At 38.9% G+C, this 23549-nt stretch overlaps 1 protein-coding gene across 2 annotated transcripts in view; it reads left to right on the top strand.

Moving 5' to 3' along the window:
* pcdh11 (protocadherin 11) overlaps window positions 1-23549 on the top strand; it is a 372376-nt gene that overhangs the window by 580 nt on the left and 348247 nt on the right. For both annotated transcript variants that reach the window (XM_060927976.1, XM_060927977.1), the window contains exon 2: window positions 12255-14741. In XM_060927976.1, coding sequence (XP_060783959.1) covers window positions 12255-14741 — 2487 coding nt within the window. The remainder of the gene's footprint in view (window positions 1-12254; window positions 14742-23549) is intronic.

A 23549-nucleotide genomic window follows, 5' to 3' on the forward strand; every position in this document is an offset into this window, starting at 1 on the left:
GTGCACTGGTCTCCTGTGGCTGTAATTGATTCTGATATTTAAATCTGATATTTAGATCCTTAAAGAATATTGAAAAATAGTAATCCTGGTTTTAGACTCAGGGTTCTACAAGTAAATTCACTGTGCTTATTTAAGTAACATATTGATTACAGTGAAAAGTATGAAAACAATATACTGAATATTCTTTTTTTTTCCCGTGCCTGACTAGTATGAATCGGAAAATATTGCAATGTTGTCAGTGTCTTAATATACTCTTTCTAACCTACTTATACACTGTGTGCACAATTATTAGGCAAGTGAGTACTCTGACCCTACCATTATTTCTATGCATGTTTTCCAACCGCAAGCTAGATACACTTGAATGCTAATTGGATTTAAGCATTCTCAGGTGGTATTTATTTGTGTAATGAGGGAGGGTGTGACCTAAAGTCATTAATACCCTATATTAAGGTGTGCATAATTATTAGGCAGCTTCTTTATCTCAGGCAAAATGGGCCAAAAAAGAGATTTAACAGACACTGAAAAGACAAAAATTGTAAAATGCCTATCAGAGGGATGCAGCACTCTTGAAATAGCTAAGCTATAGAAATGTGAGCACAAAACAATCAAACGTTTTGTTGCAAATAGTCAACAGGGTCGCAAAAAATGTGTGGAGAAGAAAAGACACAAATTAACCGCAAAAGACTTGAGAAGGATTAAACATGAAGCTACCAGGAACCCATTATCCTCCAGTGCCACAATATTCTAGAACTGCAACCGACCTGGAGTGTCCAGAAGGACAAGGTGTTCGGTGCTCAGAGACATGGCCAAGGTAAGGAAGGCTGAAACACGACCACCACTAAACAAGACTCACAAGTTGAAATGTCAAGATTGGGCCAAGAAATATCTGAAGACAGATTTTCCAAAGGTTTTATGGACGGATGAAATGAGAGTGACTCTGGATAGACCAGATGGATGGGCCCATAGCTGGATAACTAATGGACACAGGGCACTTTGACTCAGACACCAGCAAGGTGGTGGAGGGGTAATGGCATGGGCTGCTATTATTAAGGATGAGCTAGTTTAACCATTTCAGGTTGAAGATGGACTTAACATCAACTCCCAAACCTACTGCCAGTTTCTAAAAGATACATTCTTCAAGCAGTGGTATGGGAAGAAGTCTGCATCATTCAAGAAGGCCATGATTGTTATGCAGAACAATGCACCATCACATGCACCCAAGTACTCCACTGCTTGGCGAGCCCACAAAGGCCTTAAAGATGACAAAGTAATGACATGGCCCCCTTCCTCACCTGACTTAAACCCTATTGAGTACTTGTGGCCCCTTCTTAAGCATGAGATTTACAGCGAGGGAAGACAATACACCACTCTGAATAGCATTTGGGAGGCCATGGTTGCTCCTGCACAAAAAGTTGATCGTCAACAAATCAAAAAACTAACAGACTGGATGGAAGGCTCATGGCAGTTATTGAAAAGAAGGGTGGCTATATTGGTCACTGAATATTTTTGAAATGCTAGAAGTGTTTATTTGTTAATTCTGAGTTGTTTATTTGTTACACTGAAAATTAAACAAGTGAGATGGGAAACTTTAAGCTTTTCATTTAGTTGCATAATAATTCTGCACACTAAATGTTGCCTAATAATTCTGCACACTTATATATTCCCCTGAGAAGGCCTAAACTCCCCTTTCCTTTGTTAATCATTCTGGTTTTAGGTTTATTAACAATTTGGATTGACTGAGAGCACTGTATTTGTTCAACGATAAAATTAATCATCAGGAATACAACTTGCCTAATAATTGTGCACACAGTGTATATAGAAAAAGGGAATGCTTTCCATTAACGTATACACAACACATAAAGATTAAATTAATTTCTGATTTTTTTTCCAATTCTGTGTATGTAGTACAATTGCAATTGCAACTGGACATCTTCTTTTACTTTGACTGTAGAAATGTATTCATGAAGCATATTTAAATAATATTGCCTGCTGTTGAGTCTTATATCAGATATATTCCACTCAGCTAGCATGATACTGAACGAGTCGAAGACGAGTTCAATATCATGCTAGCTGAATGGAATATATCTGATATTCCATGAAAAAAAGCCAGCCAATATTATTATTATTATTATTATTATACATACATACACACACATTCCTTTCGGGTGTTCAATGCATCTTTCTCTTTCAAAAGTCTCTCAAAATCTTCTGCATTTAATGACGCAAATCTGGCGGCCATGTTTGTTTACAAATTGTCACAGTTGCTCGCTAGTGCAGAAGTTTTATGTCTCCGACATGTGATGTCATGTTGTCTTGACAACCATGCAATATTGTAAACTATATTCAATGCTCATTCTCCATTGGGTAGAGTGACATAATGTACATAGGATAAGCAATATACTGTATGAACAATATTGCATGTTATCAAACCAAATGAATGAAACCAGCTAGAAGGGAATAGAATACATAATTTTAATCCATCGAAAAAGTGTCCTGTATGTATAATATATATTACTGCTCAGCTAGTCACAATATAATTTTACCATGAAGTGTACACAGTGAATAAACATATTTCAGGCAAGTGTGCACTGAAGTTTATCTTGTGGTTTAATTAAGACCATAATTTTGAAACAAAAAAGGCATGACTGCCATTAATATGTGAAAGAATAATTTGTATCTTCTTATGAGAATTAGCAGAATCCATGCCTTCCATGTCTGATTAAGTCACCAATTTGCATTTTGAAAGAGTTACAGCTGCCAAGGCATCTCTAGTGCAACAGTCCATTGCTTGTGCTTGGAAAATGACCAAAGTAATATTACAACATAGCTGCATATTAGAATAAATATGTGCAACGTCTGCTTTTGGCTTGATGATTCAGTTTATTCTTTTTGAACTTGAGAACAGGCTCTTAGTTCCAAATTGGATATGCAAACATGAATCAAAGGCAAGTTCAGTCATGGTAGGCCAAAGTGGATGCCGAATACAGGCAAGAGGATATAATTTTGTCCTCTGAGCTTGCTGCAAACATCACTTGAGTAGAATCTGACTGCCAATCCACTTCTTGGACTGTGTATGGTCCTCTAACAGATAGTAAGTGCGAGCCTGTGATCTCTCACACAGTCCAGAGAGATGAGCTGATCTGCAGTGTGGCAAAGCTTGATTAGCATCATGGCAGTTTCTGCACGTACAGTGAGAGGCTCTGCACTGAAAGAGCTATGCCAGAGATCCTGTTTTTGCTTGTTGCTTGCTCATGGCATTATTCGGAAAAAGAGGAAGCCTTGACTCATGACACATGTGTGAATTCTTGCCTAAGCCAGTTTTATTCCACAAGTGCTGTAGAATTCTCAGATATGATTGTGAGTAGGTGTTGATAAAATATCTATAACAACATGGCTCCGTTCATTTATATCTTAGATTTATTTGCTCATTTTAATACTTTATCATTTCTATAGTAACAGCTCATTCACAGGGATGGATTCACAGGATGTTTTTAGTAAGAAGCTGTATATTTAACATTCATCAAATAAAAACCCAGTGCCATTATCAAGGAGTACCAAGAGTCTTCAGGATAGAGGACTTTACATGAGCAGCTGCATTTTTTTTGTCTTATTAATTTCAAGAGACAGGAAATAAAGAGAAGCTGGTGAAGGAATGGCTGTTTATAGCTGCTAAAACGTAGGTGATAACAGGAAATAGCTTGTCTTAGGGACATTTCATGACATTAAATATAACTATAAATGGATAAAAGGTACAGTATGTGTTGCTCATTTATAATTTAGAAATGTATTCATTGTATTCACGTTAGGATGCTGTTGCAGGAAAATAATTAACTTTAAGGTGTTAACACCTCACATTACCCAGTCATCAATTATTTTCATACAACAACATGCCCCATCAGGTTTCATTCCTTATTTAACTGAAATGCCATATTTATTGTTTCATCAGCATTAGTGTTGCTATGTCACCTGGAATGGTAGACACATCAAGGTCAGTCTGGTGAAAGTAATACTATACATTACTTGGGGAGAGCTTTCCATTAGATGAGATTTTATCACTTAAAGAGAGCCTTTTTTACAAGTTCTTTCTCGAGGCATGCGGATCAGATCAGGCTCATGGGATAAAAATATTGACTTTTCTGTTGTGGGTTCCACCCCACTCATTGTTATTTTCACTCCACCATTTAAGCACTCTAACCCCACATTAAGATACCTATCCCTCCCTTTCCACCACTTAAATGGCTCATGGGGGAACTTTCACTATATGGTGGTTCTGTACTTAAATAAAACACTACAAAAGGCTTTTCTTATTATACAAGCCAGGATCGCATTACATCTGATGCTGTGTTACCATTGGTGGTGTGTTTAGGCTTGTTCTGTTAAGCTAATTTACATGCATATTTAATTCACCACTTGCATTGTTGTATCATTGGCAGCCAAGGAGGTGATGCACTCATTAAAACATTAATGATCAAGAAGTGGCAAGTGAAGAAGTGAGTGACATGCCATGAGACCTTTCCACACCAACCAAGCTGTAATGAGCTGTCTTCTTTTTGAACAAACTAATTATCGTGAGGCTTAAAGCTGATCAGTCCAGAAGTTTGTTACCTTGGGGACAAATAGGTTGTGAGAAAACGCACTCAAGACCCGTGGCTAGCCATTAGCACTATGTGATTAGGGCTTTTTTTTTCTTTCTTTTTTTTCCTGGTAAGTCTGTATGAGTCAACATATAAAATGGATCAAGTGCAAGCTAATGGTGAAGGCCAACTAATTTCTGTTCATGCTCTGGACAGAACAGGAAGCTTCCAGCCCTACTGCTCACTTTCATTTGGTTCCAGATATCATTTGTGGCTGAGTTTTGGCTAGAGTCTGGTCCAGTGAGACAGCTCTTGTGCTTTGGTCTTTGCCAAATGGTTTAAATTGGATCAGAGTTGGTAACAAAAGAGAAAGGAGGACTACTGTACATGGGCAGATGATTGGGAAATAAAAGTATTTAAGTATTTCTAGCTTTATTTGTTGGACAGAATTTGGGGTTTAGCAATGCATTTGTACATACAGTGCCTTACATACATGCTATATAGAGATTTATACTTTCTCTGTTAACTTCAAGGTCATCTTATTGATTCATGATGTTAGGCAAGTCACTGATCAAACTGTTTAAAATCTTATGGGTTTTTTTTACAACCCCGATTCCAAAAAAGTTGGGACAAAGTACAAATTGTAAATAAAAACGGAATGCAATGATGTGGAAGTTTCAAAAATCCATATTTTATTCAGAATAGAACATAGATGACATATCAAATGTTTAAACTGAGAAAATGTATCATTTAAAGAGAAAAATTAGGTGATTTTAAATTTCATGACAACAACACATCTCAAAAAAGTTGGGACAAGGCCATGTTTCCCACTGTGAGACATCCCCTTTTCTCTTTACAACAGTCTGTAAACGTCTGGGGACTGAGGAGACAAGTTGCTCAAGTTTAGGGATAGGAATGTTAACCCATTCTTGTCTAATGTAGGATTCTAGTTGCTCAACTGTCTTAGGTCTTTTTTGTCGTATCTTCCGTTTTATGATGCGCCAGATGTTTTCTATGGGTGAAAGATCTGGACTGCAGGCTGGCAAGTTCAGTACCCGGACCCTTCTTCTACGCAGCCATGATGCTGTAATTGATGCAGTATGTGGTTTGGCATTGTCATGTTGGAAAATGCAAGGTCTTCCCTGAAAGAGACGTCATCTGGATGGGAGCATATGTTGCTCTAGAACCTGGATATACCTTTCAGCATTGATGGTGTCTTTCCAGATGTGTAAGCTGCCCATGCCACACGCACTAATGCAACCCCATACCATCAGAGATGCAGGCTTCTGAACTGAGCGCTGATAACAACTTGGGTCGTCCTTCTCCTCTTTAGTCCGAATGACACGGCGTCCCTGATTTCCATAAAGAACTTCAAATTTTGATTCGTCTGACCACAGAACAGTTTTCCACTTTGCCACAGTCCATTTTAAATGAGCCTTGGCCCAGAGAAGACGTCTGCGCTTCTGGATCATGTTTAGATACGGCTTCTTCTTTGAACTATAGAGTTTTAGCTGGCAATGGCGGATGGCACGGTGAATTGTGTTCACAGATAATGTTCTCTGGAAATATTCCTGAGCCCATTTTGTGATTTCCAATACAGAAGCATGCCTGTATGTGATGCAGTGCCGTCTAAGGGCCCGAAGATCACGGGCACCCAGTATGGTTTTCCGGCCTTGACCCTCACGCACAGAGATTCTTCCAGATTCTCTGAATCTTTTGATGATATTATGCACTGTAGATGATGATATGTTCAAACTCTTTGCAATTTTACACTGTCGAACTCCTTTCTGATATTGCTCCACTATTTGTCGGTGCAGAATTAGGGGGATTGGTGACCCTCTTCCCATCTTTACTTCTGAGAGCCGCTGCCACTCCAAGATGCTCTTTTTATACCCAGTCATGTTAATGACCTATTGCCAATTGACCTAATGAGTTGCAATTTGGTCCTCCAGCTGTTCCTTTTTTGTACCTTTAACTTTTCCAGCCTCTTATTGCCCCTGTCCCAACTTTTTTGAGATGTGTTGCTGTCATAAAATTTCAAATGAGCCAATATTTGGCATTACATTTCAAAATGTCTCACTTTCAACATTTGATATGTTGTCTATGTTCTATTGTGAATACAATATCAGTTTTTGAGATTTGTAAATTATTGCATTCCATTTTTATTTACAATTTGTACTTTGTCCCAACTTTTTTGGAATCCGGGTTGTAATTTATTTTTTCGTCCCTAATGATTCTCACTGTTGCATATATCTGTTGATTGTATGTTGTATAACTGGTAACAATTTCAGTGTCTTCTGGGTGTTATCCTCCTAATAAACTGATTCACCTTATGTGTTTCTGTTAATAAGCTGCAGGTCAGTGGGTATAAACATGTAGAGAATCCCAACCAGCATGCATATCACTTTTAGATGATTGTCACTTCCTTTGGGCTGGTGATTCATGCTCTTTTGACTCTTTCTTAGCCTGCCGAAAGGTAATCACAATCCCCCAGCCTCATTCTGTATGGGCTAAACTGGAACAAAAGTGTTGCTTGATAACTCATGCAGCCCTTGGCCACAGAAAAAAGCTAGTTCTATTAGATCCAGTGGGTATTGTCTGCAGCTGCACATTTAAGCACAACCAGATATACAGTAGACTGCTAAAAGTTTGACTAAGATATTGTCTTCACATACCAAATAACCCAAGGCTATACCAAGGAAATTGTATGAATAAAGAAAGGAATATACAATGTAGTCAACATTTTTAGGAAAACAGCACATTAAATATTTATAATAATAATAACAATAATAATAATAATTATTATTATTATTATTATTATTATTATTATTATTATTATTATATACAGCTGAATATTTAGGTGTTCCTCAGTTTTGTCTATTCCAGAACATTCTACTGGTTCGGACTTTCACTAATTTGGACCCACCTTCTCCTTGAGTGTCTTGAGTGTTTTAAGTTCAGATGATAATTTCAGATAGCACTGTCTTGTCCTCATAATAAATAAATAAATAAACCTTTCAATTTGTATTTGTAAAAATAAGTCAGTAGACTGTGTGCAGTAGTATATATATGACCCACACTAAAATCCCATAGTAAATATTATCCATATTAAATAGTGAGCATGAGAGTCATTTTCTCTGCTATGTATTACTAATTATTTTTATGGTTGTGTGATTAGAGCTCACAAATCGCTTTATGTTTATAGACTTCAGCCATGTATATGTGGTCACGAAGAGCCACCAAAAGTGGTTAATTTTTTTTTCCCCACACGGCTCTTGCCATGGCAGTCACTATATACAGTGGGGCAAAAAAGTATTTAGTCAGCCACCAATTGTGCAAGTTCTCCCACTTAAAAAGATGAGAGAGGCCTGTAATTTTCATCATAGGTACACTTCAACTATGAGAGACAGTATGGGGGAAAAGAATCCAGGAAATTACATTGTAGGATTTTTAATGAATTAATTGGTAAATTCCTCTGTAAAATAAGTATTTGGTCACCTACAAACAAGCATGATTTCTGGCTCTCACAGACCTGTAACTTCTTCTTTAAGAGGCTCCTCTGTCCTCCACTCATTACCTGTATTAATGGCACCTGTTTGAACTAGTTATCAGTATAAAAGACACCTGTCCACAACCTCAAACAGTCACACTCCAAACTCCACTATGGCCAAGACCAAAGAGCTGTCAAAGGACACCAGAAACAAATTGTAGACCTACACCAGGCTGGGAAGACTGAATCTGCAATAGGTAAGCAGCTTGGTGTGAAGAAATCAACTGTGGGAGCAATTATTAGAAAATGGAAGACATACAAGACCACTGATAATCTCCCTCGATCTGGGGCTCCACGCAAGATCTCACCCCATGGGGTCAAAATGACCACAAAAACGGTGAGCAAAAATCCCAGAACCACACGGGGGGACCTAGTGAATGACCTGCAGAGAGCTGGGACCGAAGTAACAAAGGCTACCATCAGTAACACACTATGCCACCAGGGACTCAAATCCTGCAGTGCCAGATGTGTCCCCCTGCTTAAGCCAGTACATGTCCAGGCCCATCTGAAGTTTGCTAGAGAGCATTTGGATGATCCAGAAGAGGATTGGGAGAATGTCATATGGTCAGATGAAACCAAAATAGAACTTTTTGGTAAAAACTCAACTTGTCATGTTTGGAGGAGAAAGAATGCTGAGTTGCATCCAAAGAACACCATACCTACTGTGAAGCATGGGGGTGGAAACATCATACTTTGGGGCTGTTTTTCTGCAAAGGGACCAGGACGACTGATCCGTGTAAAGGAAAGAATGAATGGGGCCATGTGTTGTGAGATTTTGAGTGAAAACCTCCTTCCATCAGCAAGGGCATTGAAGATGAAACGTGGCTGGGTCTTTCAGCATGACAATGATCCCAAACACACCACCCGGGCAATGAAGGAGTGGCTTCGTAAGAAGCATTTCAAGGTCCTGGGGTGGCCTAGCCAGTCTCCAGATCTCAACCCCATAGAAAATCTTTGGAGGGAGTTGAAAGTCCTTGTTGCCCAGCGACAGCCCCAAAACATCACTGCTCTAGAGGAGATCTGCATGGAGGAATGGGCTAAAATACCAGCAACAGTGTGTGAAAACCTTGTGAAGACTTACAGAAAACTTTTGACCTCTGTCATTGCCAACAAAGGGTATATAACAAAGTATTGAGATGAACTTTTGTTATTGACCAAATACTTATTTTCTACCATAATTTGCAAATAAATTCTTTAAAAATCAGACAGTGTGATTTTCTGGATTTTTTTTTTCTCATTTTGTCTCTCATAGTTGAGGTATACCTATGATGCAAATTACAGGCCTCTCTCATCTTTTTAAGTGGGAGAACTTGCATAATTGGTGACTGACTAAATACTTTTTTGCCCCACTGTACAATAAATTGTAACTTAAGTCATACCAAAATTCTCAAGTGATGCTTTCACATGGAAATGTGAAAAAAGTGAAATGTTTGTACTGACTTATTATTCAGCTAAGAATTAATATTCAGAATATATTCATATATAAACCCCAAAAAAGCAAGAATCAACAAATATTTTCTATGATCTCATACCAGGAGTGAAACAAATAAGAAGTGTGAAAAGATTGCAAAGCAACTAAAACACAAATGCAGTAGGAACAATCACAGTAACACAGTATAATGTAAAAAGGAACACACCTTATCATGCATAGTCTCTTCACTACCCTACATGCACTATGATTAAGCAGGGAAAACATGCTGGTGGCAACACTTTCTGCTGGTAAATCGGTGCTACACAAACAATAGTGTGCTTTATAAAAATGTGGACACAGCCAGTGGACCTCAAGCCCTGACTGTTTCAAAAATGAGTGCCACACATCTCTGTTCTCACTGTTCCTCCATTTATTTAAGTTCTCCCTCACAGACTTCAGCTGCCTCCAGCTCTAGTCTTTTCTCTGTCATGCTTGCCTCTTTCACCACATTCTTCACTTTTCCCCTAGTGCCTTTTCAGTCTCCATAATGTCTCTGTCCAGCAGTGTACCTTAAATAGATCACAATCAAAACCCAACAACCCCCTCCTCCAATCTTAGTTTCCTTCTGACGGGCCCTTTTCACATTTCCGGAAATAGCCTTTAGAGGGTAATGCTGCCTCAGCCACAACAACAACAATGCAATGAAAGAAAGCCAAATGGAATCAACCACCATTTATAAGATGTATTATAGTTATAGAAAAACTGTGAACTGTAGTAGAATCAAAGGAACAGCTTGAAATATCAGCACAAGTATGGTTTAGGGGACCGATAAACTGCAACTGCAGTGAACAAAGCTAAGCTGACAGACTCTCAAACCAACCTGCAGAGTTTACCGTTTACCTCAAGTTTGTGTGTCTCTTTATCCTCTTCACTGCTTGGTACCATCTCGCTTATTGTTGAATGCATTGAGACTCTAAGCAATCAAAAACACTCATCATTCTTACTATGATTGTTAACACTCAATTAAGTAGAAATACAGTTAATTAATGTTAACAAAATAATATCTGTGATAAGTTTTTTTTTAATCACTGATATCATCCTATTGCTAACTCTTTCACCTAACTTCAGCTGTACTATTTTGAAAAGAACTGAAATGTGGTAAGTCTGAAATATATACACAATATCAAGTAACCGCACATCTAGCTACTCATGAATGCTAACATAAATTAATGTTACCTTGCTCTGAGCTGTGAATTAATTATACAGCAACTAGCTGTAATTTATCCTTCATGTACATACTTATGGTTCTCGTGAAAAAGGGCCCATTTATCTAATAATCTCCTTCACATATTTCTTGTTAGGTCCTACAGTTAAATTCCCCCCCCCCCCCCCCCCTTTCCCCACCTTTATTCCTTCCCATGTCATCTATGATAAAACATGTTCTAAACAGAATAATCTCTTCTGGCATTAAGTGTGATGTGAAGCTTATCTTGAAATGTAATGCTTTTCTCTTAGCTTAACATGAATGCATTTCTGACTGAAAATACTTCAAAGAGACTTATTGTTTCTCAGATATTCTTATTTGCTTTACCTTCATAAAGGAGAGAATGTGTTGACAGCTTTTAGCTTCCCGTAGCCTGATCTATAATCATAAATGTTAGTGATGGTTTTAAAGGCAAGGCAATTCGACGTTCGCCTCTCATGGGGATTACATGTGCATTACTTTTTTTTTCTCCCTTAAGCTTTAACCCTACTGCTTTTTTGAGAAAAGCTGTCTTTATAAAAGCTATTTTTTTTCACTTTGTAATTTATGGTGGTCCTGCAGCATATTTAAAATAGAAGCTTATCTATTTGGCTTCCTTTTTCAACTGTCTTTCTATGTACCCTAAACTGGGAGAACTGTCTTCAGGATACTATAGCTTCCTCTTTGTAGAAAGGTAAAAATGTAAAATTGAAAGTTAAAGGCTCATTTTAGGTGTAGCACAAGGCAATGCACTGAGTGGGGAATCAGCCTACATTTACAGTTGCATTAATGGTCTGGACTGTTTGGCTTTGCTACTTGAACATTTTTGCCTTGCTTGGTTTATACTACTACACAAATATTGTACTTGAGCATCACTTGTGTTTCTTAAATCTGTCAAAAACGTATAACAGTTGAGGAGGGAAAAATGCAAATGATGCCAAATGATATTCAATAATAGGTTGTGTTGTAAAGACTTCAGAAGCAATTTATGCATTAGCTTCTATTTAGGCAAGTAAATATGTGATGGAAATTGAATTGTGTCTAGTTTTCCTTTTTCTATCATGACTGTCTTTATTGTTTACCATATTTCGGACTTGATTAACTTTGATAGAAAAAAAGAACATGATTGGCATAAAGAATACATAAAGCACACACTTTTTATATAACCTATAGCCTTTATAAGTGGATCATATCCCCTGGTTGTGCGTTTTAAGTCAATACATATATTTTTTTAAGATCTTATGCACTTTCTTATAGGATTAAAGAACTATCCTTAAGGCTTATTGCTGCTGTCTGAATAAATATATATTTAAAGTAAAAATATATGGCAGTTTTTCAAAGTTATGGAGTGTATAAAATATTTAATACAAACCATATTATTTGAGAAAATAAGCTTTTAGACAGATGTTTTCATATGTATTTTCTTAAGTCAATCATCAATACATTCACAAGCATATTGTTTTCTCCCTCTTTTAGAGTGTGAGTGAGTTTGGCCTGGACATCATTGAAACTCCGGAGGGAGACAAGTGGCCCCAACTCATAGTCCAACAAAATTTGGATCGAGAAACCAAGGACACGTTTGTGATGAAAATCAAAGTGGAAGATGGTGGCACACCTCCGAAGTCCAGCACAGCCATTCTCCAGGTCACTGTTTCAGATGTAAATGACAATCGCCCAGTGTTCAAGGACAGTGAGGTGAATGTGAACGTGCCTGAAAATGCCCCTATGGGGACATCAGTCACGCAACTCCATGCCACTGATGCTGATCTTGGCTCCAATGCTCAGATCCACTTTTCCTTTAGCAATCAAATCTCTTCAGTATCCAGACGGCACTTTGCTATTGACAGTTCTACTGGATTGATTACGATCAAGCAGCCATTGGACAGAGAATCCAACCCAGTCCACAAGCTCATAATCCTGGCAAGTGATGGTAGCACCACACCTTCAAGGGCTGTTGTCTCAGTGAATGTAACAGACATTAATGACAATGTTCCATCCATAGACACTCGGTATATAATAAACCTTGTTAATGGCACAGTATTGTTGTCTGAAAATGCCCCTCTAAATACAAAAATAGCTCTAATTACAGTGACTGACAGGGATGCTGACCTTAATGGTAAAGTGACATGTTACACGGATCATGACGTACCCTTTCGGTTGAAGCCTGTTTTTAATGACCAGTTCTTGTTGGAAACTGCAGCACCCTTAGATTATGAGACTACTCGAGAGTATGCAATTAAGATCGTAGCTTCAGATTCAGGGAAGCCTCCTTTGAACACTTCTGCAATGGTCCTCATTAAAATCAAGGATGAAAATGATAATACCCCAGTTTTCCCTCAGCCTGAGATTCAGCTGTCCATCCCAGAGAACAATGACCCTGGTGCACAGCTGATAAAGATCAGTGCTACGGATGCAGACAGTGGCTCTAATGCCCTTATTATTTATACCCTTGGCCCAGATGCACCTGATGGGTTTAACATAGATCCACGGTCTGGTATACTCTCTGTTAGTAAAAGACTGGATAGAGAAAAACAGGAAGCCTATTCATTTATAGTCATTGCCAAGGATAATGGTTCTAATCCTTTGCAAAGCAATGTCACCGTGAAGCTAATTGTCCAAGACCAAAATGACAACAGTCCAGCCTTCACCCATCCTGAATATAATTTCTACGTGCCTGAGAACTTGCCTTTGTATGGCACTGTTGGCTTGATTACAGTTACAGATGCAGATGCCGGTGATAATTCCATGGTTACGCTCTCAATTATAAACGGGAAGGAAAATTTTATTATTGACCCCAAAACTGGTGTAATTAAACCAAACATTACATTTGACAGGGAGCAGCAAAGTTCCTATACCTTTATAGTCAAAGCTGTGGATGGAGGATTAATTCAGACTACTTCATATGCCAAGGTCACCATAAATGTCGTTGACGTTAATGACAATCGGCCTGTGTTTGTCATGCCACCTTCCAACTACTCCTATGACCTGGTCCCTTTAACAACCAGCCCTGGCTCTGTGGTGACCCGAGTGTATGCCATTGACAATGATACTGGCATGAATGCAGAGCTGCAGTACAGCATTATTGGAGGGACACCAAGAGGACTGTTTGCTATTGACAAAACCACAGGCAACATTACTTTGCAGGAGAAGATTGTTAATGCTGATCAAGGCCTTCACAGGTTGGTGGTAATGGTCAAAGACTTAGGACAGCCAGACCCCTTGCATGCAATTGCACTTGTTCACTTATTTGTGAATGATACTGTCTCCAATGCTACATTCATTCAGGAGCAAGTCCGCAAAAGTATGGAGACACCTTTGGACAGAAACGTTGGGGACAATGATGTAATCCCTCAGACTAATGGCTATGTAATTGTTGTCATAGCCATAATTGCTGGAACTATGACTGTCATATTGGTGATATTTGTGACTGCTTTGGTACGTTGTCGACAAACACCCAGGCACAAAGTTGTTCAGAAGGGCAAGCAAAGCGGTGAGTGGGTATCACCAAACCAGGAAGGCCGGCAAATCAAAAAGAAGAAGAAGAAAAAGAAGAGGTCTCCTAAGAGCTTGCTGTTAAACTTTGTCACTATTGAAGAATCCAAGTCTGAAGACCCTACTCATGAGCACATCAATGGCACCTTAGACCTTCCAGTTGAGCTTGAAGAGCAGACAATGGGAAAGTATAATTGGGCCACCACACCAACCACATTTAAACCTGACAGCCCTGATTTAGCCAAGCATTACAAGTCAGCTTCTCCCCAGCCTACCTTTCAGATCAAACCAGAAACCCCAGTGGCTCCCAAGAAGCACCATGTTATTCAGGAACTCCCCTTGGACAACACATTCGTAGTTGGCTGTGAATCTCTCTCCAAATGCTCCTCCAGCAGCTCCGACCCATACAGTGTCTCAGAGTGCAGCTGTCAAGGGAGCTTCAAGGCACCTGGGCAAATTCACACCCGACAGGTAATTCACAACTTTCTTTTTAACTGACTTCACTATTCATGCTTGTTCTCCTCATCTAAGTGCCCTTCTGTTGGAAAGATTCTAGGTGGAGGTTGGCAGGGGCATGGGCAGAGATTCAACCACACAAAAACTCAAACATGCATGAATGCTCATCAGCACTGAGTATTGAGAAAGCTGTTGGGGGAAAAAAGCTTATACCTAAGGAGATAGCATCTGTTGTATGTTTGGCTGCTAGATTTTATCAATAAAAAAAAGAACATTTTAGTTGTACTGAAAAATTAAAAGACGCTGCGTTATTCATTACTAGACAGAATTAGGAAAAATATCACAGTTTAGGTTAAACATCAGACTTTAGAAATTATACATTTGATCACATTATTCAGTATCAAAGTAAAATAGTATCACTTTCTTGCAGAGAAGGGTTACAATTTTAAAGAGTAATTATTAGCCATACAAAAATGAGAGCAGCCATCCTTTCTGCACTGAAACAACTGAACGTTTGATGATGATTGACATATCAAAACCAAGTGTGCTTGACAGCAAATCAAATCAATGATTGAGATGCATTTCACAGGGACAGCTGAGCAGATGCACATGGTTGAAGCAATAGTTCTCACAATTAAATCTGAAAGTTGTACAGATAAAGGAGGCAGTGTATTTTTCCACCTCAGTTCAAAACAACTTATTACAAGTTGCCTCAGTGGAGAAGCACCAGCATTAATGACAGACATGTTCATTTGAATACTGGAATATTTTAGCTTATGAGACCTGACATGTGGCAAATGCAAAATGGTTTATAAATAAACACAGACAAAGGAAACAAATGGAAATGTGGGGTGGAGGGAGAGATGGTCTTGCAGTGACAGGTCCTGCTTTAGACAAAGACTGAGCTATGCAATTGTGGGTCAGAAAGATCAAGGTGAATGCAAAACATTCAAACACAGAGACTTAAATGGAAGAAGCAGATTCACTAATAGGTTTTGCAGTCTGATTTTCTTTTGTCAGCCATACACTTTTTTTTCTTTGTTTTTAATAGTGTCTTTGTACTATTGACAAATTTCAAAGCCATTTTCTATAGCAGGCTATTGAATACTGTCAGTTCTGTATATTCTTATTCCAGGTATGTGGAATAAGAGATGTGAAAACAAATGTCATTTAATATATCTGTTTTTAAGTTGCTCTCATATTTCCTCAGTCTCTCAGGATAGTCAATTATTTTTAGGATTTTTAGAATTTTTGACATTCAGAACTGTATTTTTTTCATGTTTTTATCCTTTCTTTAATTGCTGTCCATAATGCAGAAAATCCCTCTCTATATATTTCATGCAAATTTACCCAGATATACAATATTACGTGCATGATGATTTAAGGTGACACCCACACACAACTAATAGTCCTTTCTCACCATCAGCATTTCTTTCAAAATGTGACTAAAAGCAGCGCTTTGCCACAGTACATTATATATAAGCCTACTTACATGGTTAGATTACTAAATCACACATTATTTCTCTTCATGATTCATTTTAGGTTCGTCACGATGTTGTGAAACATGCAGAAACATGCAGAAAGATGTTAAATATTGTGTCAGGATTTAATGAATTAGTAAAACATGTTTTGTAATAAATAGACTGAAATATATAGACCATATACCATTTCCTTTGTAATATACAGTAACTGCACATTCAAAGCTTTGGTGTACAGTGGGGCAAAAAAGTATTTAGTCAGCCACCAACTGTGCAAGTTCTCCCACTTAAAAAGATGAGAGAGGCCTGTAATTTTCATCATAGGTACACTTCAACTATGAGAGACAGAATGGGGAGAAAGAATCCAGGAAATCACATTGTAGGATTTTTAATGAATTAATTGGTAAATTCCTCGGTAAAATAAGTATTTGGTCACCTACAAACAAGCAAGATTTCTGGCTCTCACAGACCTGTAACTTCTTCTTTAAGAGGCTCCTCTGTCCTCCACTCATTACCTGTATTAATGGCACCTGTTTGAACTCGTTATCAGTATAAAAGACACCTGTCCACAACCTCAAACAGTCACATTCCAAACTCCACTATGGCCAAGACCAAAGAGCTGTCAAAGGACACCAGAAACAAAATTGTAGACCTGCACCAGGCTGGGAAGACTGAATCTGCAATAGGTAAGCAGCTTGGTGTGAAGAAATCAACTGTGGGAGTAATTATTAGAAAATGGAAGACATACAAGACCACTGATAATCTCCCTCCATCTGGGGCTCCACGCAAGATCTCACCCTGTGGGGTCAAAATGATCACAAGAACGGTGAGCAAAAATCCCACAACCACACGGGGGGACCTAGTGAATGACCTGCAGAGAGCTGGGACCAAAGTAACAAAGGCTACCATCAGTAACACTACGCCGCCAGGGACTCAAATCCTGCAGTGTCAGACGTGTCCCCCTGCTTAAGCCAGTACATGTCCAGGCCCATCTGAAGTTTGCTAGAGAGCATTTGGATGATCCAGAAGAGGATTGGGAGAATGTCATATGGTCAGGTGAAACCAAAATAGAACTTTTTGGTAAAAACTCAACTTGCCGTGTTTGGAGGACAAAGAATGCTGAGTTGCATCCAAAGAACACCATACCTACTGTGAAGCATGGGGGTGGAAACATCATGCTTTGGGGCTGTTTTTCTGCAAAGGGACCAGGACGACTGATCCGTGTAAAGGAAAGAATGAATGGGGTCATGTATCATGAGATTTTGAGTGACAACCTTCCATCAGCAAGGCCATTGAAGATGAAATGTGGCTGGGTCTATCAGCATGACAATGATCCCAAACACACCACCCGGGCAACGAAGGAGTGGCTTCGTAAGAAGCATTTCAAGGTCCTGGAGTGGCCTAGCCGGTCTCCAGATCTCAACCCCATAGAACATTTTTGGAGGGAGTTGAAAGTCCTTGTTGCCCAGCAACAGCCCCAAAACATCACTGTTCTAGAGGAGATCTGCATGGAGGAATGGGCCAAAATACCAGCAACAGTGTGTGAAAACCTTGTGAAGACTTACAGAAAATGTTTGACCTCTGTCATTGCCAACAAAGGGTATATAACAAAGTATTGAGATGAACTTTTGTTATTGACCAAATACTTATTTTCCACCATAATTTGCAAATAAATTCTTTAAAAATCAGACAATGTGATTTTCTGGATTTTTTTTTCCCTCATTTTGTCTTTCATAGTTGAGGTATACCTATGATGAAAATTGTGGGCCTCTCTCATCTTTTTAAGTGGGAGACCTTGCACAATTGCTGACTGACTAAATACTTTTTTGCCCCACTGTATTTCAAGAGGAACAATATGTGAGGAAGTATAGCACATTTTTTTCAATAAACATATTGACTTAAATTAATAAATTTGACTTAAATAGGAACATCAAAATTCCCTGATTGTGTTAACCTGTTGCAACATTACATAAGACAATGCTCTTTTCTCAAGTGTCCTATATATGTGTTTCATAATAAGAAGTATGTATAGATAGGAGTTGTATGGTGGAGTAATCTATAAAGTTACTTTAAAGTGCTGATGACACGTTTTTGACATCTTTGGCGATGTTTTATAACATAAGTAATTCCCGATGATCCATATATTAATTCACGAAGGCGCCTATTTTACAAGTTATGATAAAAAACGCGGCTATTTGGGCAAATTTGACGGGGCTGCAGCACCCAGGAGACGAAAGAGGAGGAGGAGCTATATGACGTCAGCGAAAGAACCTTCCTCCTAACTTACCAGTTTGTTGTTGATGCGGCAGGTGTTCAGTTTATCATTATTAGTATTTTTATTAGACATTATTATACATTATATATAGTTATTATGCCTTCGCGTTGTGTTGCCGGCTTTTGCTCCAAAACCCACAAGGATGGGGTAAGTTTATTCAAGTTTCCCAGAGATCCCGAGCTGCATGCGAAGTGGGTGAAGCAAGTCAGGCGCACTCGTGACAAGTGGGAGCCCTCACCAACATCCGTCCTGTGCTCTGAACACTTCGATTTGGATTGTTTTGACACCCTTCCCAGCTTAAAAGAATCTCTTGGGTGTGCAGTTCAGCACAAACGTGTGTTGCTACCATCAGCAGTGCCTACAGTATTCCAGAGGGGGTCTACTAGTAGCTATGCCGGATCCAGCAGTCGCCTGGGACAAGGTGACTCCTCCAAAGACAGTCCTCCTGTCAGAACATGTGTTGAGAAACAACATAAGATAAAGGTACGTAGAGCTATAGAGTGCTCCGACATGATGCTAAAAATAGTAACCATGCGGTCTGCGTGGCCATCTTGGAAGTGACTCGCTCCAGAGCGCTCATAGAGTACACATCATAGAGTACACATTCATGATAATCATAAATGTAATCATAAAGTTGGCGTGATATCAGTCATGTATTTGCTTGTGAAAGCTTGCGGCTTTCATGTAACTGCCGCCTAGCAACGAGAGGCAAAGGGTAAAGAGGGTAGGCTATCATAGATTCTATTCGGAAGAGATCAATACATGATTGCTTAAAAATTAGGTATTTTAACAATTTGCATCTGTTTTGTGATTATCGTGACACTTGTGTGTTATATAGAACTGTATGTCTTATCAGCACATCGAGGATCTTCCACCGGAGGCTTTAGCAAGTACTCGTAGCAACACTACACTTTACCCTTTGCCATGTGTTGTTAGGGAACAGTAGCAAGTACCCCGATGACCGACTTCAAGAATATGTAGAAAAAATTTAGAAATTATACTTTCCAAAAGTCATTTGAGCTTAGTGTATTGCATTTCCATTTATATTGTAGGTTCTTGCTGATGTTTTTGCGGAGTATGACGCAGCTGCTGAATCAGAAGCTGCAGAGTTTGTATGTACTAGTTGTGAACATTCACATTATTATCAATCTCATTTATTTAAAATCAGATAAAATCATGCCATCATGATCACTGCTTAAAGTACCAGTATTTGGTTGTTGAAGAGCTAGCACTAGAGAGTTCACCGGCGTTTTCATGTGCCATTTCCATTGAGTAGAACAGCCAGTGAACCGCAGCGTGTTCTTCCGCTGACGTCACAGCATGGCCACGAGCCACGGACCCAGTTTTCTTGCGCTGTGCAATTAAAAGTTGGATATTCGCGTAACAACAGCTTCTTTTCACATAATTATAACAGAAATCTAACATGTTTGCCATGTTGTATAGTTTATTTAAGAAATTGCATAGAGTCATGTTCGTGTCATCAGCACTTTAATACTTGTGCTAATGGACATGAAAGCAGAGTTTGATGGCAATGATTTTCCCCACATTCTTGCAATAAAATGTATCAATTCATATACATAGTCTAGGTGTAAGACACTATGTTTTTAACATCTATCAGATCAGATAGGATGCAAATGCAGGCTTATTAAAAGATCAAGCGAACGGTCCGGAGAGTGAAGCAAACTCAGAGTGGAAAGCAGGTAGGCTGATCGGCAATCAACAAACAAAGCACTTTAAACTAGAGCAAACTCATAAACTATGCAGAATGTCTCTGATTTTTAAGCGATTTGTGCAGTTGAGAAAAGATCTATAAGATTAGTAATCATGGGTTATGTAACAAATCAGGTGACATCTGTTGTTAAAACTTGTCATGAGTCAAGGCTGGCAGTCAAGAAGCCTTTATTTATCACATGTACTCAAGCACAGCGAAATTCCTCCTCTACATTTAACCCATCTGAAGCAGTGAACACATGCATGCACACACAAGTGAGCAATGAGCACACACATACCCAGAGAAGTGGGCAGCTATGCTAGAGCGCCTGGGGAGCAGTTGTGGGTTAGGTACCTTGCTCAACAGCACTTCAGCCATGATACAGAGGGAGGGGAAAGTGTTGTTTATTCACTCAACTACTCTAACATTTTTCTTGCCGGTCCCAGGAATCAAACCTCTGACCCTTTGGGCTCAAGGCTGCTTCTCTAGCCTTCAGGCCATGGCTGCCTCCAATGGCATGACACCCTTTTTTTTCTTTTTTTAACGCAACACTTGTGTGCTCAAGCTATTTTAACCCTTCAAACCCAACTAACAAACATTGCATCCAAAATCACATCCCTTTCTTGGTTGAATTGCTCACAAACTATTTACTGCAGTGAGGTGGATTGCATATCACATGAAACAGCATGACTTGATCTTTCTAATGATGCTAGAACTTGCATCCATCTCCACATCCATTACTCTTTTTTGAATTATTCATGAACTCCTCATTGTATAGATATGAAACACATATCACAAGAAAGAGTGGAAACAGAGCTTTGTAGAAATACATTTGTACAGTATTTGTATTGGCACAGTATTTGTATAAACTCTATAGTAATCACATCATGAAGACAGATCAAACTTCTGCAAAGTAACATCTTTACTAATTTCTTCACCCATTTTCACACTCCTGATTCGAAGTTGAATAAGTCACTAAGTCCCCATCACTTCACAGTGTAATACATATAAAAAATAAATAGCAGAACGTATGCTTTTTGGTGATACTAATTGTTTCTCTGTGCAGCAAAGCACTCTCAAGTCATCTGGTTTTGAAATCATAGCAGATAAAACAAGACCATCAATGATGGTGTAGCTCACTCTGGCCCTGTCTCATCCAGAAGGAACGATCTAAAGTGGGCCACCTTGCGCAATAAATGTTGCAAGCTACAGTGGTGCTTGAAAGATTGTGAACCCTTTAGAATTTTCTGTATTTCTGCATAAAAATGACCTAAAACATCATCAGATTTTCACACAAGTCCTAAACGTAGATAAAGAGAACCCAGTTACACTAATGAGACAAAAATATTATACTTGGTCATTTTTTTTTTAATTGAGGAAAATGAGCCAATATTACATGTCTGTGAGTGGCAAAAGTATGTGAACCTTTGCTTTCAATACTGTATCTGGTGTGACTCCCTTGTGCAGCAATAACTGCAACTAAATGTTTCTGGTAACTGTTGATCAGTCCTGCACACTGGCTTGGAGGAATTAAAGCCTATTCCTCTGTACAGAACAGCTTCAACTCTGGGATGTTGGTGGGTTTCCTCACATGAACTGCTTGCTTCAGGTCCTTCCACAACATTTTGATTGGATTAAGGTCAGGACTTTGATTTGGCCATTCCAAAACATTAACTTTATTCATCTTTAACCATTTTTTTGGTAGAACAACTTGTGTGCATAGGGTCATTGTCTTGCTGCATGACCCACCTCTTTAGATTCAGTTCATGAACAGATGTCCTGACATTTTCCTTTAGAATTTGCTGGTATAATTCAGAACTCATTGTTCCATCAATGATGGCAAGCTGTCCTGGCCCAGATGCAGCAAAACAGGCTCAAACCATGATACTACCACCACCATGTTTCACAGATGGGATGAGGTTCTTATGCTGGAATGCAGTGTTTTCCTTTCTCCAAACATAACACTTTTCTCATTTAAACCAAAAAGTTCTATTTTGGTCTCATCCATCCACAAAACATTTTTCCAATAGCCTTCTGGCTTGTCCACATGATCTTTAGCAAACTGCAGACAAGTAGCAATGTTCTTTTTAGAGAGCAGTGGCTTTCTCCTTGCAACCCTGCCATGCACACCATTGTTGTTCAGTGTTCTCCTGGACTCATGAACATTGGCTAATGTTAATGTGAGAGAGGCCTTCAGTTGCTTAGAAGTTACCCTGGGGCCCTTTATGACCTCACCGACTATTACACACCTTGCTCTTGGAGTGATCTTTGTTGTTCGACTGCTCCTGGGGAGGGTAACAATGGTCTTGAACTTCCTCCATTTGTACACAATCTGTCTGACTGTGGATTGGTGGAGTCCAAACTCTTTAGAGATGGTTTTTTGACCTTTTCCAGCCTGATGAGCATCAACAACGCTTTTTCTGAGGTCCTCAGAAATCTGCTTTGTTCGTGCCATGATACGCTTCCACAAACATGTGTTGTGAAGATCAGACTTTGATAGATCCCTCTTCTTTAAATAAAACAGGGTGCCCAATCATACCTGATTGTCATCCCATTGATTTAAAACACCTGACTCTAATTTCACCTTCAAATTAACTGCTAATCCTAGAGGTTCACATACTTTTGCCACTTATGGATATGTAATATTGGGTCATTTTCCTTAATATATAAATGACCAATTCTAATATTTTTGTTTCATTTGTTTAAGTGGGTTCTCTTTATCTACTTTTAGGACTTGTGTGAAAATCTGATGATGTTTTAGGTCATATTTATGCAGAAATATAGAAAATTCTAAAGGGCTCATAAACTTTCAAGCACCACTGTATATACACTATATACAAACTATATATAGAAGCTATATACACCCTAGGAATAGCTACCTATTTGCCAGAAAGTATCCAAAACTGTGAGAAATTGACTGAGAAGAAGCAGTTTTTGTTGAACTGCTCATTAAGGCTTAATTAGTCCATAGCTTCATTAATAATTTTAATTCAGCAAAATTGGGTAGAAGCTATATGCGCCTGAGGAACCCCTAAATTCTTGCCAGAAAGAATCAAAATCGGTGAAGAACTGAGAGAGAAGAAGCAATTTTCGTGAAATGTGGACGACACCAGACGGACGATGGGCAACACATGATGGCATAAGCTCATCACCTATCAGTCGGATGAGCTAATAATTGTAATTAAGCAAATCTGGGTAGAAGTTATCTGCACCCTAGGTACCCCTACCTTCATGCCAGAAAGAATCAAAATCGGTGAAGGACTGAGGGAGAAGAACCGATTTGTGTGGAAACTGCTTGTCATGGCTTAATTAATCCATATCTTCATTATTAATTGCAATTATGAAAATTTGGGTAGAAA

The sequence above is a fragment of the Neoarius graeffei genome, chromosome 8, assembly GCF_027579695.1.
Source record: "Neoarius graeffei isolate fNeoGra1 chromosome 8, fNeoGra1.pri, whole genome shotgun sequence".
Classification (NCBI taxonomy): domain Eukaryota; kingdom Metazoa; phylum Chordata; class Actinopteri; order Siluriformes; family Ariidae; genus Neoarius; species Neoarius graeffei.